Raw genomic sequence first — 13,312 nt, 5'->3', positions numbered from 1 at the left:
TAAAGGTGTGGACTAAGCTGAAAGCACTAAAGCAAGGTTTGAAGGAGCTTCATCATAAGGATTTTGCTAAGCTTGATGGGAGAATTGAGGGGTTAAGGGTAGATTTGAGTCAAATTCAAACTTAGTTAGCCTCTTGCCCTACTGATATTGCTGTGCAGCAAAGTGAGAGGGAGTGTAGTGAGACTCTCAAGAAGTTTTTGCACATCCAGGAGAGTGCTTATAGACAGAAAGCAAGAATTCAGTGGTTGCAAGTGGGAGATTCCAACTCAAAGTTCTTTTTAGTGCAATGAAGGAGAGATTATCTAAGAACATTATTGATGTTTTATATGATGATACAGGGAAGAAACTAAGTACTACTCAAGAAATTCAGGAGGAAGTTAGCTCCTTCTACAAGAAACTGATTGGTACTGCAGCTACTTCTTTGTCTGGAGTGGATGTTGGGGTAGTTAGGAAAGGGAAACAGTTGTCTGCTGCTGATGTAGAAATGTCGGTGGAACCTATCACAGATGCAGACATTGATGCAGCTATTAAAGGGATTGACACCAGTAAAGCTCCTGGGCTTGATGGGTTCAATAGCTTGTTTTTCCTTAAAGCATGGGGAATTGTAAAATCAGATGTCTATGAGGCAGTGAAGGAGTTCTTTAGAACTGGAGTTATGCTCAAGTGAACAATACTTCAGTTACTCTTGTTCCTAAGATTCAGAATGCTTCTTGTGTGAAGGATTTTAGGCCAATAGCCTGTTGTTCAGTTGTTTACAAAATTATCTCCAAAATTCTTACCTCTAGAATGCAAAGTGTCATTGGGGAAGTAGTGAGTTGTGCTCAATCTGGTTTTATTCCTGGTAGAGCTATTTCTGATAAGATTTTGCTGGCTTGTGAACTGGTGAAGTGCTACTCCAGGAAATATATTTCTCCTAGGTGCATGATCAAGGTGGACCTGAAAAAAGCTTATGACTCCTTGGAATGGCCTTTCTTAAAGACTATGCTTTCTGAGTTGGGGTTTCCTGCAAAGTTTGTGAATTGAGTGATGCAATGCCTTTACTCTGTCTCATATTCTATTCTTATTAATGGTTGTCCCACAAAACCAATTCCAGCAAAGAAGGGTTTAAGGCAATGTGACCCAATCTCACTATACTTGTTTGCTTTGGGTATGGAGTATCTCTCAAGGTGTCTAGCTTCTCTGGCTGATAATCCAGAGTTCTCTTATCATCCTAGATGCAAAAAACTTGATCTTACTCATATGATGTTTGCTGATGATTTGCTGATGTTCTCCAGAGCTGATGAGAGTGCTGTGAAGGCTCTGTTTGCTGCTTTCACTAAGTTTTCTTTGGCTTCTGGGTTGGAGGCTAACCTGCACAAAAGTGAGGTTTATTTGGCTAGAGTTCCTAACCATATTGCTTGCAGTATTGTTAACTCAATTGGGGTCCCTCAGGGGTCTTTCCCTTTCAGATACCTTGGTGTTCCTCTTACAACTAGGAAGTTATCTTTTATAGACTGTAAACCCCTTATTGATAGAACTGTTGCAAGAATCAAGAGCTGGACTTCTAAATTTTTGTCTTATGCAGGCAGACTTCAATTAGTTAAATCTGTCCTATTTGGTATTCAGCTTTACTGGTGCCAAATATTTGTTATGCCTAAAAAAGTGATGAAAGAAATTCAAAGAATTTGTAGATGTTTCCTGTGATCTGGTACTGATGCAGGATCTAGGAAAGCAGTAGTCTCTTGGGAGCAATTATGTCTTCCTAAGAGTTGTGGAGGGTGGAATCTTAAAGACTTAACTGTGTGGAACAAAGCTGCAGTGTTGAAGCATTGCTGGGCCTTGGCTTTGAAACGGGATAGGCTATGGGTGAGATGGGTGCATGTTATTACATACAACATAGAGACTTCTGGACTATGCCTATTCCTAATGGCTTAACTTGGTCTCTAAGGAAGATCTGGCATAATAGAGAAGTCTTTTTGCAGGCTAATGGAGTTGATCAGTTTGTGCAGGCTGGAAAATAAGAATTCAGAAATGTATAAGTTCCTTCATCCAGTTGGAGATCAGGTGGGGTGGAATAGGTTGATTTGTAATAGTCATGCTAGTCCAAAAAGCACCTTCATTGCTTGGTTAGCAGTGCAGAACAGACTTGCTACAAAAGACAGATTGATAAGTTGGCAATTGAATATAGATGGTACTTGTGGTCTGTGCCAATTAGAGATTGAAAGCTTGGCTCATCTGTTCTTCTCTTGTTCTTATTCTAAGGATATTTGGAGACAGGTTCTGATTCAGTTAGGAGTGAGTAGGGGTGTGTTGCCTTGGCAGGAAGAAGTCCAGATTGCAATAAAGAGAAGTAGAAGTAAAAAGAAGAAGGCTTGCAAGTATAGTATAGCTTTCATTGAGTCTGTCTATTGCATTTGGTTACAACGAAATTCTAAGGTGTTTAGAGATCATGTTGATCCAGTTAAAGCTGTTGTTAACAACATTATGTTTAATGTTGATTGTAGATGTCAGTAATGGCTGTTGTAAACCTTAGCTAGTGTGTGTTGCTAGGCTTGTTGCTGTTTAGGTGGTTTGGTGGACTGTTGGTGTTTTCAGAGTTTGTTAACACTCTGATTAGTTGGTAAATAAAATCCTAACATTATTTGCCAAAAAAAAAAAAAAAAATTGTAGGTAGTATTAGTTAGTTCATGTATTGCTCAGAGTTAGTTTGTAATCAAACATGTCCTCATCTATTTTCGTGTAATAATTAGGCTCGAGATTTGCTTTACGTTTTGGTAATTTCCTATAATTTGGGAGACCGTGTGCGCTAACGTATGGTGAAAGAGAAAGTGAGAGCTGATTGTCACCCTTAAGTTTTATTTGTATTTGTATTAGTATTTGTACTTCTGTTTTTATTTAGGGAGACCCATTTTTCTACAATTTACTTAAATTGTCATTTTAAATAATTTTCCCAATTACATACAAGAAACTTTTCCCCTCAAATTAACTTTTACGTGCAACACCATTTTGTTTCTCAATAATGATGGAACTCCCATGTCACCATGTGATTGTATTATTGGAAAGTTCCAGTAGTACTTCTAAACCGAAAGTCAATGGTCATGGCATTCAATTTCTCAACAATATAATACTCCGGTAATCCGTTAATAATTTTAGTTGACCCTGGTCTTCTTAAACTAATTCTCTCAAATAATTGTAATTAATTGACATTCATCATGATTAATACAATAATACCTACACGTACCAACTCATGAATAATTATACAGTTATTCTCCACATCACAATGGATTAATTTAGTTCCTTGAGAATAAAACTAGAAAAGATTAAATTAGTTGCTAAAATAGTCAACCTGAACAAAACTCGGGTCGTTTAACTAATTTTATACCAGCCTCGAGTTTGGGAACGATATGAGCTTCAATTTTGAGCTCGAGGTTCGCTCAATTTACTACTATACGGACCCGACTTTTATAGTGACCTTAACAAGTTTTTTGGGAAAATAAATCTTATAGTGTTAAAATTTGAGTTCGGCTCATTTATTATTCGAACTATATTTTTGAGCTTAAATTCGACTTATTTATAAACGAAACTAACTCGAACCTAACTCGGCAGTGATGATACAATTGCATATTACTTTACCAAATTACAATTAAGTTGACATGATCAAATTACGATCATTAATTATAGACACTTCTTAATTGTACGATCAAATACAGAGATTAAATAAAAATATCATCATAATGTGAGTAGTGTTAAGATAGAATATAGGAGATATTATATTGTGAATATTCTGTAGATTCCTAAATATGGTATGTTACCTAATATGAGTCCTACATATGGTATGTTACCTAATATGTAATCTAGGGTTTAGGTAATGAGTTGTACTATATATATACGTGTGTTATTAATGAGAAGGATACGAGATTACACAATATTTGACATGGTATCAAGAGCTTAGGGAGATCCTACGACCCGTCTACAAAAAAAAAAAAAAAAAAAAAAAAAAAAAAAAAAAAAAAAAAAAATTATCCCCTGCCGGTGGGTTAGAAAAATAAACCCACCGGCGGGATTCGTAATTAATATAATAATTCCGCTGCAAATTGGTAGAAGATGAGGTTTGTGTTGGAGAAAAGACTCGTACTTGGAATCGCGTCCAATTCGAGTATTCATATTGAGATAATTGGTGAGTTCGAAAAGAAAGGCGTTCTCATCAAGAGAGAAAAAAAAAAAAGTGCAGGTTCGAAAAGAATGGCGTTCTTGCTCGATTTTTTTTAATCGAAGAATGGTGATTCCAATCGCAACGTCCGTGAAACTGCCGTTACGATTGAGGGAGGGGGTTAAGGATAACGTAGTTATCCTAGAGGATAGAATATCATATGAGATAGAGTTATGTTATATGATACGGGTGATACTGAAGGAGTGTCGTCACCTACGGGTGATACTGAGGGAGTGTTGTCGCATACAGGTGACAATGAGGACGTGTCGTTGACTAGTGGCGTCGACGAAGGGGTGTCGTCGTCTGTGAGGGAGGAACAACAACATTATACACCCAGTCGAGTGGAATCAGACGTCGTCTCAGCAACGACAGGTGTCGATGAGACGACGTGTAGTGATGAGAGTGAGACAAGGCAGTCATCAGCCCGTCGTATGTGTCGACGAAGGTTCAGTTAGCAGATATCGTCACTAAAGCGTTGGGGAAGAAGCAATTTGAGTTTTTTTTTGAACAAGATGGGCATTCGAGATCTTCATGCTCCACCTTGAGGGGGGATGTTAAGATAGAATATAGGAGATATTATATTGTGAATATTCTGTAGAGTCCTAAATATGGTATGTTACCTAATATGAGTCCTACATATGGTATGTTACCTAATATGTAATCTAGGGTTTAGGTAGTGAGTTGTACTATATATATACGTGTGTTATTAATGAGAAGGATACGAGATTACACAATATTTGACAAGTAGTTAAGGCAGATTCCCTTCCACCAATAATTTATTTCAATTTCCATTATTTTTTCTCATCTCACTATCAAAACTAGTTTACCCCAAAATAAAATAAGATATTGTATGATTAGTAGAGAGTCTGACCAACTTAAACCAATCAGAAACTTCCTTGACAAAACCCAACCAATAAAACATTGCCAACTCAGCACTGTCACTTCTCACGTGCTTATCCCGTGACATTTAATGAGCTTCGAATAGTTTGTCCTCCTCACTCTATATAGTAAGAATTTCAAGACAATTGGAGGTTCAGATCATTATCCCTCAAAAAAACAAAAAAAAAAAGTAAAAGAAAGAGAAAATTGGTGGGAAAATGGCGTTGAAAATAGGGGGGTTGTTAGAGGTGTGTTTGGTTGTGGTATTATTGGCAACAATTGGTGGGATTCAAGTAGAAGCTGAGAAAGAAGAATATGTGATTACATTGGATCATTCCAACTTCACTGATGTTGTTTCCAAACATGACTTTATCCTTGTTGAGTTTTATGCTCCTTGGTATGTTTCTACCTCTTTTTATTTTTCTTAATTTGTTGATTTCCAATTCACTACCTTATGTGTTGTTAAATGAAATATAGCATCACTTTTTTTGTTTTTTTTTTGTCGGAGCGAGTCACAAGGGAAATAGAAACGATAAATATAGGAGGGAAATTCGGACATATAACATATTACACAAAACATTATTGAAGATATGATTGAGTATGAGTCTTTTTTTTTTTTTTTAATAAGGAAAGAAAACCAGGTTAGACCCTTATGGAAGGCTAACCTAACTCATCGTTTCGGATGATAAGAGAAAGGGAGGGGTTAAAAGACGAAAACCAAAACGACATTGAGTATGAGTCGTTATGTGAGTCTTTTTTTCATTTCACATGTTAAAAGGGTCGGAAATGTACTTGTGGCACATTTTTTTTTTTGGTGTTAGTACCCGGTTCACCTTAGGGCTAATCCAGATGCGGGGCGAGTTATGAGTGGATAGGTTCCAGTCCCCTCCCAATTGTTGTTAGGGGATCGAACACGAGTTCTCCCTACCAAGTTCAGCCCCAATCACCACTGCACCAACAAGCAATTGGTACTTGTGGCACATTATGTTAGTGTTGCACGGTTAGTTCCTTCGAATGGGGTTGAGCAAGTGTAGGTTAGTTCTTTTCTGCAAGGCATACTAGCTAGCCTTTGAGGATATTAATTGATGTTTAACTTGATTTCTTGATGTTAATAAAAGGCCCCCATCCCAATCTCCCTCTCACAAAAAACAAAAGGAAACAAAAGATAAGAGATTGTTGCGGAGTATAATGTGGATCATTATTGTCATGAAATGGGGACTACTCCATCCATGTGTTTCTCGTGGTCTTCCAAAATATTGAAAAAAAAAAAAATTGTATTTTTCTTAATTTTGGTGGTACCCCGCAATGCCATTTTGAAGGTCGATCCGATTCTACAATCAATGATTGTGTTATACCATCCACATAATTCACCAACCAATAATTAAAGTCGTATTTAACTACGATTAAGGGTAGATCTTAAACAGTTTTACAAGAGGGCCAGTAAAAAAAATTTAAGCAATATATATACTATGTAATTATATAATTATACATAAATTGTAGGGGTCGTAATTAAAAGTACACTATAAAATTTTCCAGCGGGGGGTCAGGCCCACCCCAACACCAACTAAGATCCGCCATTGACTACGATGCCCAAAATCATTACACGGATAACTATAACAATGCTCCTATCAATCTGTGGACTGTGGACCATGGTGCACAGTGAGCATGGTGCACCAAAAGAACATATGTGTATAAGCAAAAGAACTGACACTACGACAAAAGAACATGCGTTATAATAATTCCCTTTTTTGTTATAAAGGATATTATATAATTTTCACTATTTATTAAAAATATAAAAAAAAATATTCATACTCTTTTCACGTAACCATATGTTCTTTTGATTATATATTAGTGTTCTTAAGGTGCACCATGGTCACTGTGCACCATGATCCACCTTCTAAATTGCAATGCTCCTATATTAAAAGTCATGATCAATTGGATTCTACAATTAGACATTGGATATGACTTACCTTGGTGAATAAATCTTCGTAGTTAAAAACTTGAGGTCTAAGGTTTAATTCTTGCATACACAATACTTGGTATATGCGATTAAGAACGCTTTTTAGTGTATAGTCTAATTAAGAGTTGTATATGTTCTTTCAAACAAAATAGATATTTGTGTACGTACGTGTGTAAGCTAGTTTAGTTGGTACCCAAGACTTAGACTCGTTGTGGCAACATCTACCCACCAAACAATTCAAGTATTAAAAAAAAATAAAAAAAGCTAGTGAACAACTTTATCTTAAGTTGGTGTTAATTTTGATAGTATAAAAAGTGGGCTTAGGCAGCCAATAAGGAGTTGGAGAGTCGACCACTTAACTTACAAGCATAATGAAGATTTCATACTAAAATCAATTGATTGTAGAGGTGTTTGGTGAATTAGGAGAGTTTTGAGGCAAAAGAGGTTTTTGATGTGAATTAGACGTCCGACTTTTTGAAAAAACTAAAAAGTGTTTGATTATGAGAAGTTTTGAAGATAGTTTTGGGATGACAAACTAATTATGAAAAAACATAGGAGTTTTTTGCAATTAGATGTTTGAGAAAGTAAATGTAAAATTATTATTTGGATTTTTTGTCATTTAACACCTTAAAAAAACTAGTTTTTGTAATTTAACACCTTACTTATTTTTTATTGTTTTTAAACACCTTAAAAAACAAAAAAATTTAGAAATCAACACCACTTGACAATTTTTGTTAGAAAAAACATTAGTTTTTAACTATGCTAAAGTTCCCAAGGCATGATATGGTGGTAAACAACTCCTTCTACCATCAAATTATGCTTTGGAAGTTATAGCATGATTAGAAATCAACGTTTTTTTCTTATGGAAATCGTTAAACGGTGTTGATTTATAAATTTTTAGATTTTTAAGGTGTTTAAATAAAAAAAAAAGTAAGGTGCTTAATTACAAAAACTAATTTTTTTAAGGTGTTAAATGACAAAAAATCCTTATTATTTTGTCCTAATATTGCCTAAAATCACAACCCTTACCAACCTTGACCCTCTACATTATTTTCCTCATAAAAAGATTACTCATGTCTCCTTTATTTCTTCCCATTTACTTGACTCATTTCTTGTTGTAACAAATTTATATTACGAAGTAGTATTTTTAAGCACTTGAAAACTATTGCGCAATCATACTTGTAAAATTAGTAATATTTCTCTATGTGCAAATAAAGAATTTATATATTTTAAATTTTAAATTAATTAAGAATATTGTTGTAAAAGATAAATTTGTTTTATTTACTCAATGTTTATTCAAAAAATAAAGAGAAAATAATTAACATACTCCGTAATAAACTATTTGTTTAACATTAATAAGAAAATTATGTCAATATCCTCAACGGTCATTTTATATATTAAACCACTAACATCTAATTTACCAAACACTCTTTTATAAGCAGTTAATTCAGCAGCTAATCAAACCAGCTAATACAAACAACTAACAGTTAGATTAATCAGCTAACAACTAACAACTCCTAATTAGGGATGGAAATAGGTGGGATTTGGATCGGGTGGAGCATCACCCGCATCCATCCTCTCCACCCGGTCCATCCGTCACCCGTTTTACTCATCACCCGCATTCCGTCCATCCATCACCCGCCGGTGAACCGGGTGGATCGGGCGATATTCCAGTGAAAATGATTAACTACTAAAAATTTACTACCTAATAATATGCATAATCATTAACCAAAATAAAAAGGTTATATACCTACATTTATTTTCGAAACATATAATTACTTCTTATCACGCATAACTTATAACCAAAAAAATTTAAATAATCACTGACTTGAATAAATAACGGACTTATCAACACATTTTATGTTTATATATTAATATAAATAATAATTTAAAATAAATGGGTGAGGGGTCGGGTGATAAACGGGTGATGGATAGAAAAACATCACCCGCATCCGACCCTCATCCATCACCCGCTTCACCCATCACCCGCTTTTCATCCTTTTAATTCGGGTTTTCACCCGTTTAATTATAGCGGATGATCGGGTTAATGGATCATCTACTGGATATTTCCATTCCTACTCCTAACCAAACAGAGACTCTATAAAATATACTTTGTACTTGTATGTGACATTCACATTTTGATCTCACAAGTCTCCAATTCTTTGTTTCAGGTGTGGATACTGCAAACAACTAGCTCCAGAGGTAAATATTACTTAGTACTAGGCATTTCATAACAAGTTAACTAGATTTCTAGAAATCATAAATTGATCTTAAAATTATATCTTGAGATTGTTTTTATCATGCTAATTAAACTGTTACTTTTCATTACGCAGTATGAGAAGGCTGCTGCAACACTAAGCAAGCATGACCCTCCAATCACCCTCGCAAAAGTTGATCTTAATGAAGATACAAACAAGGAGCATTTTAAGTCCCAGTTCGAAATCAGGGCCTTCCCAACACTTAAATTCCTAATAAATGGAGGCAAAATTGTCCATGATTATAAGAATCCACCTCAATCAGCAGATGACATTGTTCAACAAGTCAAGAAACTACTTGGTCCTGTCTCTGCTGAAATCAAATCTGTCAATGATGCTTCTAAAATCATCGACCAAAAGAAAGTTTTCATTGTTAGTATAATCAATCTTCTAATTAACCATACTACTTTAAAATTGAATGATATGAGATTATGATGTGTGTGCTAAAATGGTGCTTCAAATTATGATCATGTAGGCAGGAGTGTTCCCAAAGTTTGAAGGGGAGGAATACGGAAACTTCATCAAGTTAGCTGAGAAATTGCGGTCTGATTATGAGTTTGGCCATACATTGGATGCTAAGGTCCTTCCAAGGGGTGATTCATCTGTCAAGGGGCCGGTAGTCAGATTGCTGAAGCCATTTGATGATCTCTTTGCAGACACCAAGGTAATTGTGGAATGAAATTTCCTTCACGATTTTTTAAAAGTCGCTCTGATATCATGTAGACTTCTATCTCATATCATATAACGTAACTCTATCTCATATGAGGTTCTTTCCTCTTATAGGATTTCGATTTGGCTGCCTTAGAGAAGTTTGTCCAAGAGGAAGATGTGCCTTCGGTTATCCCATTCACCATGGATCCTAGCAATACCTACCTTCGTAAAGCCTTCTCCGGTGAAAACACCAAGGTAACAAGCTCGATCAAGCCTTTATACTATGAAAAATTTCACGTTTGATGACTTCCACGTACTCATTAATTAGGATCCTCATTTTTCATATGTAAGGGTGTTTCTATTCACCTGATTTTTACTTATCTTATCTGAACTTAATTGAACTTATTAAAACTTATTTTAGCTATAAATTGCACTTAGGCAACCCTTATTTTTCCTAAACTTATCTTATACGAAGTATAAACTTAATTTTCCTGAAATAAGTGGAAATAAGGTGAACACATGCAACAGAGCCTAAGTCAGTTGACACTGATTCGCGGAATCCATATTTGCAGATCATGATGGTTTTGGACTTCAAGAGTGAGAATGCTGCCGCTTTGAAATCCAGGTTTAGTGATGCCGCTATCCTACTCAAGGGGGATAATAAATACTTCCTAGTTGGTGATCTTGAATCTAGCAAAGATTTACTCAAGGTTATATCATGACCCTCCCTCTTTATACTACCATATATTTCACATACGAGTTGATATCCGTCTGATAAGTTATCAGTGTTATCCCGGAGATATGTTAAAACAGTCTCGTCTCAGGGATATGTTAAAAGACTGATATCAGACTTTTCTGTGATGGACCCAAAGATTCATCTGTTCTTTTGGCTGTGCGATGTAATGGACTAAATCAAATGGCTCTTAAAACCTCTTCGCTTCCTTTTCATGAAGTAGCTGATGATCGTCCCATTGTCGTCCCGTTATCGCTTCTGGGTCAATTGAAAACAACCTCTCTGCAAATTGCAGGAGTAAGGTTGCGTACACCTGACCCCCCTTACCCCGCTTCTTGCGGGAGTCTGTTTGAGGCAATGGGATAATGATAACGATGAATGATCAGACTTTTCTGTGACATCAACTGAAATGAATAAGTACTTTCACATATCCATCTAACATAGTTTAATGTCTTTTGCTTGTATTTTGGGGGAAATAGCACTTCAAGCTCGAAGATTCTCATGCTCCTCTCGTCTTTATACACAAGACTGAAGCTCAGAAATATCTTAAGACAAATGTGGAACCAGATCAGCTTGCTCCTTGGCTCAAGAAATTCTTGGTAAAAATCTAAACTTGTGTGATCAAGATCGATTTTCTCGTTACTTTAACTGTTATACTCTCTAGCAGTAAGTCGGTCCATTCTGAAGTATCAAATGTTTGCAGGACGGAAAGTTAGAACCATTTTTGAGATTACAACCTATTCCTGAAGAAAACAATGAGCCTGTTAAAGTTGTGGTTCTTGATAGCTTGCAGGACATGGTTTTCAACTCTGAGAAAGAAGGTAATATACATTTCTCCTTTCATTTCCATCTTTTCTACCCAAGGACATTCTAGTAACATTCTTTGATCGTGGCATAATTTGCTGAGTTCATCTTCTGGTTTTTTTTTTATCTGTCTTTGCAGTTTTCCTAGAGTTCTATGCACCTTGGTGTGGTCACTGTAAGAGCCTTGCTCCAATTTTAGATGAAGTTGCTATCTCATATGAAAAGGACGCTAACATTATGATTGCGAAGTTTGTAAGTTCTTTGTCTATTTAGGCCTTGTTCTCTTCCGCTGGTCTGATACGATTTTTCTAGTTTATAGTCTGGTATGGTCTGGTATGATTGATTTCTATGAGTGTTTTTTCTGTTTTTACTGGTCGATTTGATCTGATGTGATCTAATAAGCAATTAGAATAAGGCGAAGGGAACAAAGCTTTGTTAAGAAAATTCTACAAGAAAAGAAAGCTGATATATATATTTACTAATTGTGTTCTAAATGGTAATAGGATGCAAGTGCAAATGATGCCCCAAAAGACACTTTCAATGTTAAAGGCTTCCCAACCATGTTCTTCATAACTAAAAGCAAGGAGATAGTCGAGTACAACGGAGGTAGAGCAAAGGAAGACATTGTTGGGTTCATTGAGAAACACAGGACGACTGAAAAGAACAAGAGCGAGGCCGGGATCAAGAGTGAACCCGAGAAGGAAAACAACCATGTTGATGAAACAGTTGCATCCAAGGATGAATTGTGAAACACATAATTCAAATGTTTCATTTATGGTTAATTTTATCCCATTTTTCTTGGCCCTTTTATCTTCTTTTCCACTCTATTGTCATTGTAATAATGAATAAAGATCCATTGGAAGAAGTTGAAAAGAACTAGATGCAAATCAGTCTGTACATACTTTGCAAGGTAATAATCCGATCGAGGTGGAGAATTTAGTTCATTCACAAGTTACAATTCAAGTCCAAAAGAGGTTTTATACTGACGCTTTTGTTATGTTCGACTTATTTAGGCAAACTGAATTCATGAAAGATAAGTTCAGATAAAAATAAGGTTCTCAGGTATTTTTACACAAAATATGATTTTTCAAATAAGTTTAGCTAAGAATAAGTGAGTTAAACCCATTATTGGGGTCTAAGTTTTACAAAAAATTATCAATTGAGACCTCACTTTTTTTTTTTGTCAATAATTGAGACCTAAAGTTAGATTTATGGTAGTTTAACTAACCTTTAACTCAAGGTTAACTATTCAAACTAATAAAATAAATTATACTTCCTCCGTCTCTTTTTGTTCTTTACGTTTGGTATTTTGCACGCGTTTTAACGACTAATTAATGTGTATTGAGATTTCTCTATTTTTTTTATTTAAATAAGACAAATTACGTTTATTTATAATGTTTTCACTTTTATCAAAATTCCGATACTCCGTATTAGGAAAATGAGAAATACTTAATGTCTCAATGGAAAAGTGTGAGAGATTCAATGACCAAATGAATTCCATTGGTCAAAATATTGGACGCAAATTTTGATAAAATATCAAATCAATTACGTGATAATATAAAAGGAAATGTGAAGAATATTTTGTGGCACCCAAAAAGGAAAACGTAAAGAACAAAAGAGACGGAGGGAGTAAAAGTTATAAGTTAATACGTAGTATTATTTGTCAATTTTGGTGGTTTTTTTTATTGGGTTTATTGTGTTCATAAGATTTAAGTTAATACTTGTTAATTTTGTGATTTTTTGTGAGATTAATTATTGAAATTGGTTGACGTTGTCATTTTGTATGATATTAATGATACTAAACTTTAATGTTTTTGGGTTGATTTTGATCTATTGGTTAT

At 35.2% G+C, this 13,312-nt stretch overlaps 3 protein-coding genes across 3 annotated transcripts; all 3 read left to right on the top strand.

Moving 5' to 3' along the window:
* Window positions 1-1,026: 1,026 nt before the first annotated feature.
* LOC110802673 (uncharacterized) lies at window positions 1,027-1,914 on the top strand. Its single transcript, XM_022008115.2, has 2 exons — window positions 1,027-1,597; window positions 1,700-1,914. The coding sequence occupies exons 1-2, from the start codon at window positions 1,027-1,029 to the stop codon at window positions 1,912-1,914; spliced, it is 786 nt and encodes a 261-aa protein (XP_021863807.2).
* A 51-nt stretch (window positions 1,915-1,965) lies between these two features.
* LOC130471312 (uncharacterized) lies at window positions 1,966-2,493 on the top strand. Its single transcript, XM_056841363.1, has one exon. It carries the CDS (start codon window positions 1,966-1,968, stop codon window positions 2,491-2,493), a length of 528 nt encoding a protein of 175 aa, XP_056697341.1.
* Window positions 2,494-5,191: 2,698 nt separating this feature from the next.
* On the top strand, window positions 5,192-12,429 carry LOC110802657 (protein disulfide isomerase-like 1-1). Its single transcript, XM_022008097.2, has 10 exons — window positions 5,192-5,465; window positions 9,200-9,230; window positions 9,362-9,655; window positions 9,759-9,947; window positions 10,067-10,189; window positions 10,507-10,644; window positions 11,147-11,266; window positions 11,371-11,488; window positions 11,611-11,723; window positions 11,975-12,429. The coding sequence occupies exons 1-10, from the start codon at window positions 5,287-5,289 to the stop codon at window positions 12,218-12,220; spliced, it is 1,551 nt and encodes a 516-aa protein (XP_021863789.2). The 5' UTR covers window positions 5,192-5,286; the 3' UTR covers window positions 12,221-12,429.
* The last annotated feature ends 883 nt before the right edge of the window (window positions 12,430-13,312 follow it).

The sequence above is a fragment of the Spinacia oleracea genome, chromosome 4, assembly GCF_020520425.1.
Source record: "Spinacia oleracea cultivar Varoflay chromosome 4, BTI_SOV_V1, whole genome shotgun sequence".
NCBI classification, from domain to species: domain Eukaryota; kingdom Viridiplantae; phylum Streptophyta; class Magnoliopsida; order Caryophyllales; family Amaranthaceae; genus Spinacia; species Spinacia oleracea.
Note: the sequence above shows the minus strand (reverse complement) of the source record. Positions and strands in the feature narration are given on the sequence as shown.

Coding starts and splice junctions, on each gene's coding strand:
- LOC110802673 (XM_022008115.2), top strand. CDS start 1,027: ATGCAATGCCTTTACTCTGTCTCATATTCTATTCTTATTAATGGTTGT. Junction 1,598..1,699: donor AGTTAAATCTGTCCTATTTG/GTATTCAGCTTT, acceptor GTACTGATGCAG/GATCTAGGAAAGCAGTAGTC.
- LOC130471312 (XM_056841363.1), top strand. CDS start 1,966: ATGGAGTTGATCAGTTTGTGCAGGCTGGAAAATAAGAATTCAGAAATG.
- LOC110802657 (XM_022008097.2), top strand. CDS start 5,287: ATGGCGTTGAAAATAGGGGGGTTGTTAGAGGTGTGTTTGGTTGTGGTA. Junction 5,466..9,199: donor GTTGAGTTTTATGCTCCTTG/GTATGTTTCTAC, acceptor TCTTTGTTTCAG/GTGTGGATACTGCAAACAAC. Junction 10,190..10,506: donor TCTCCGGTGAAAACACCAAG/GTAACAAGCTCG, acceptor CCATATTTGCAG/ATCATGATGGTTTTGGACTT.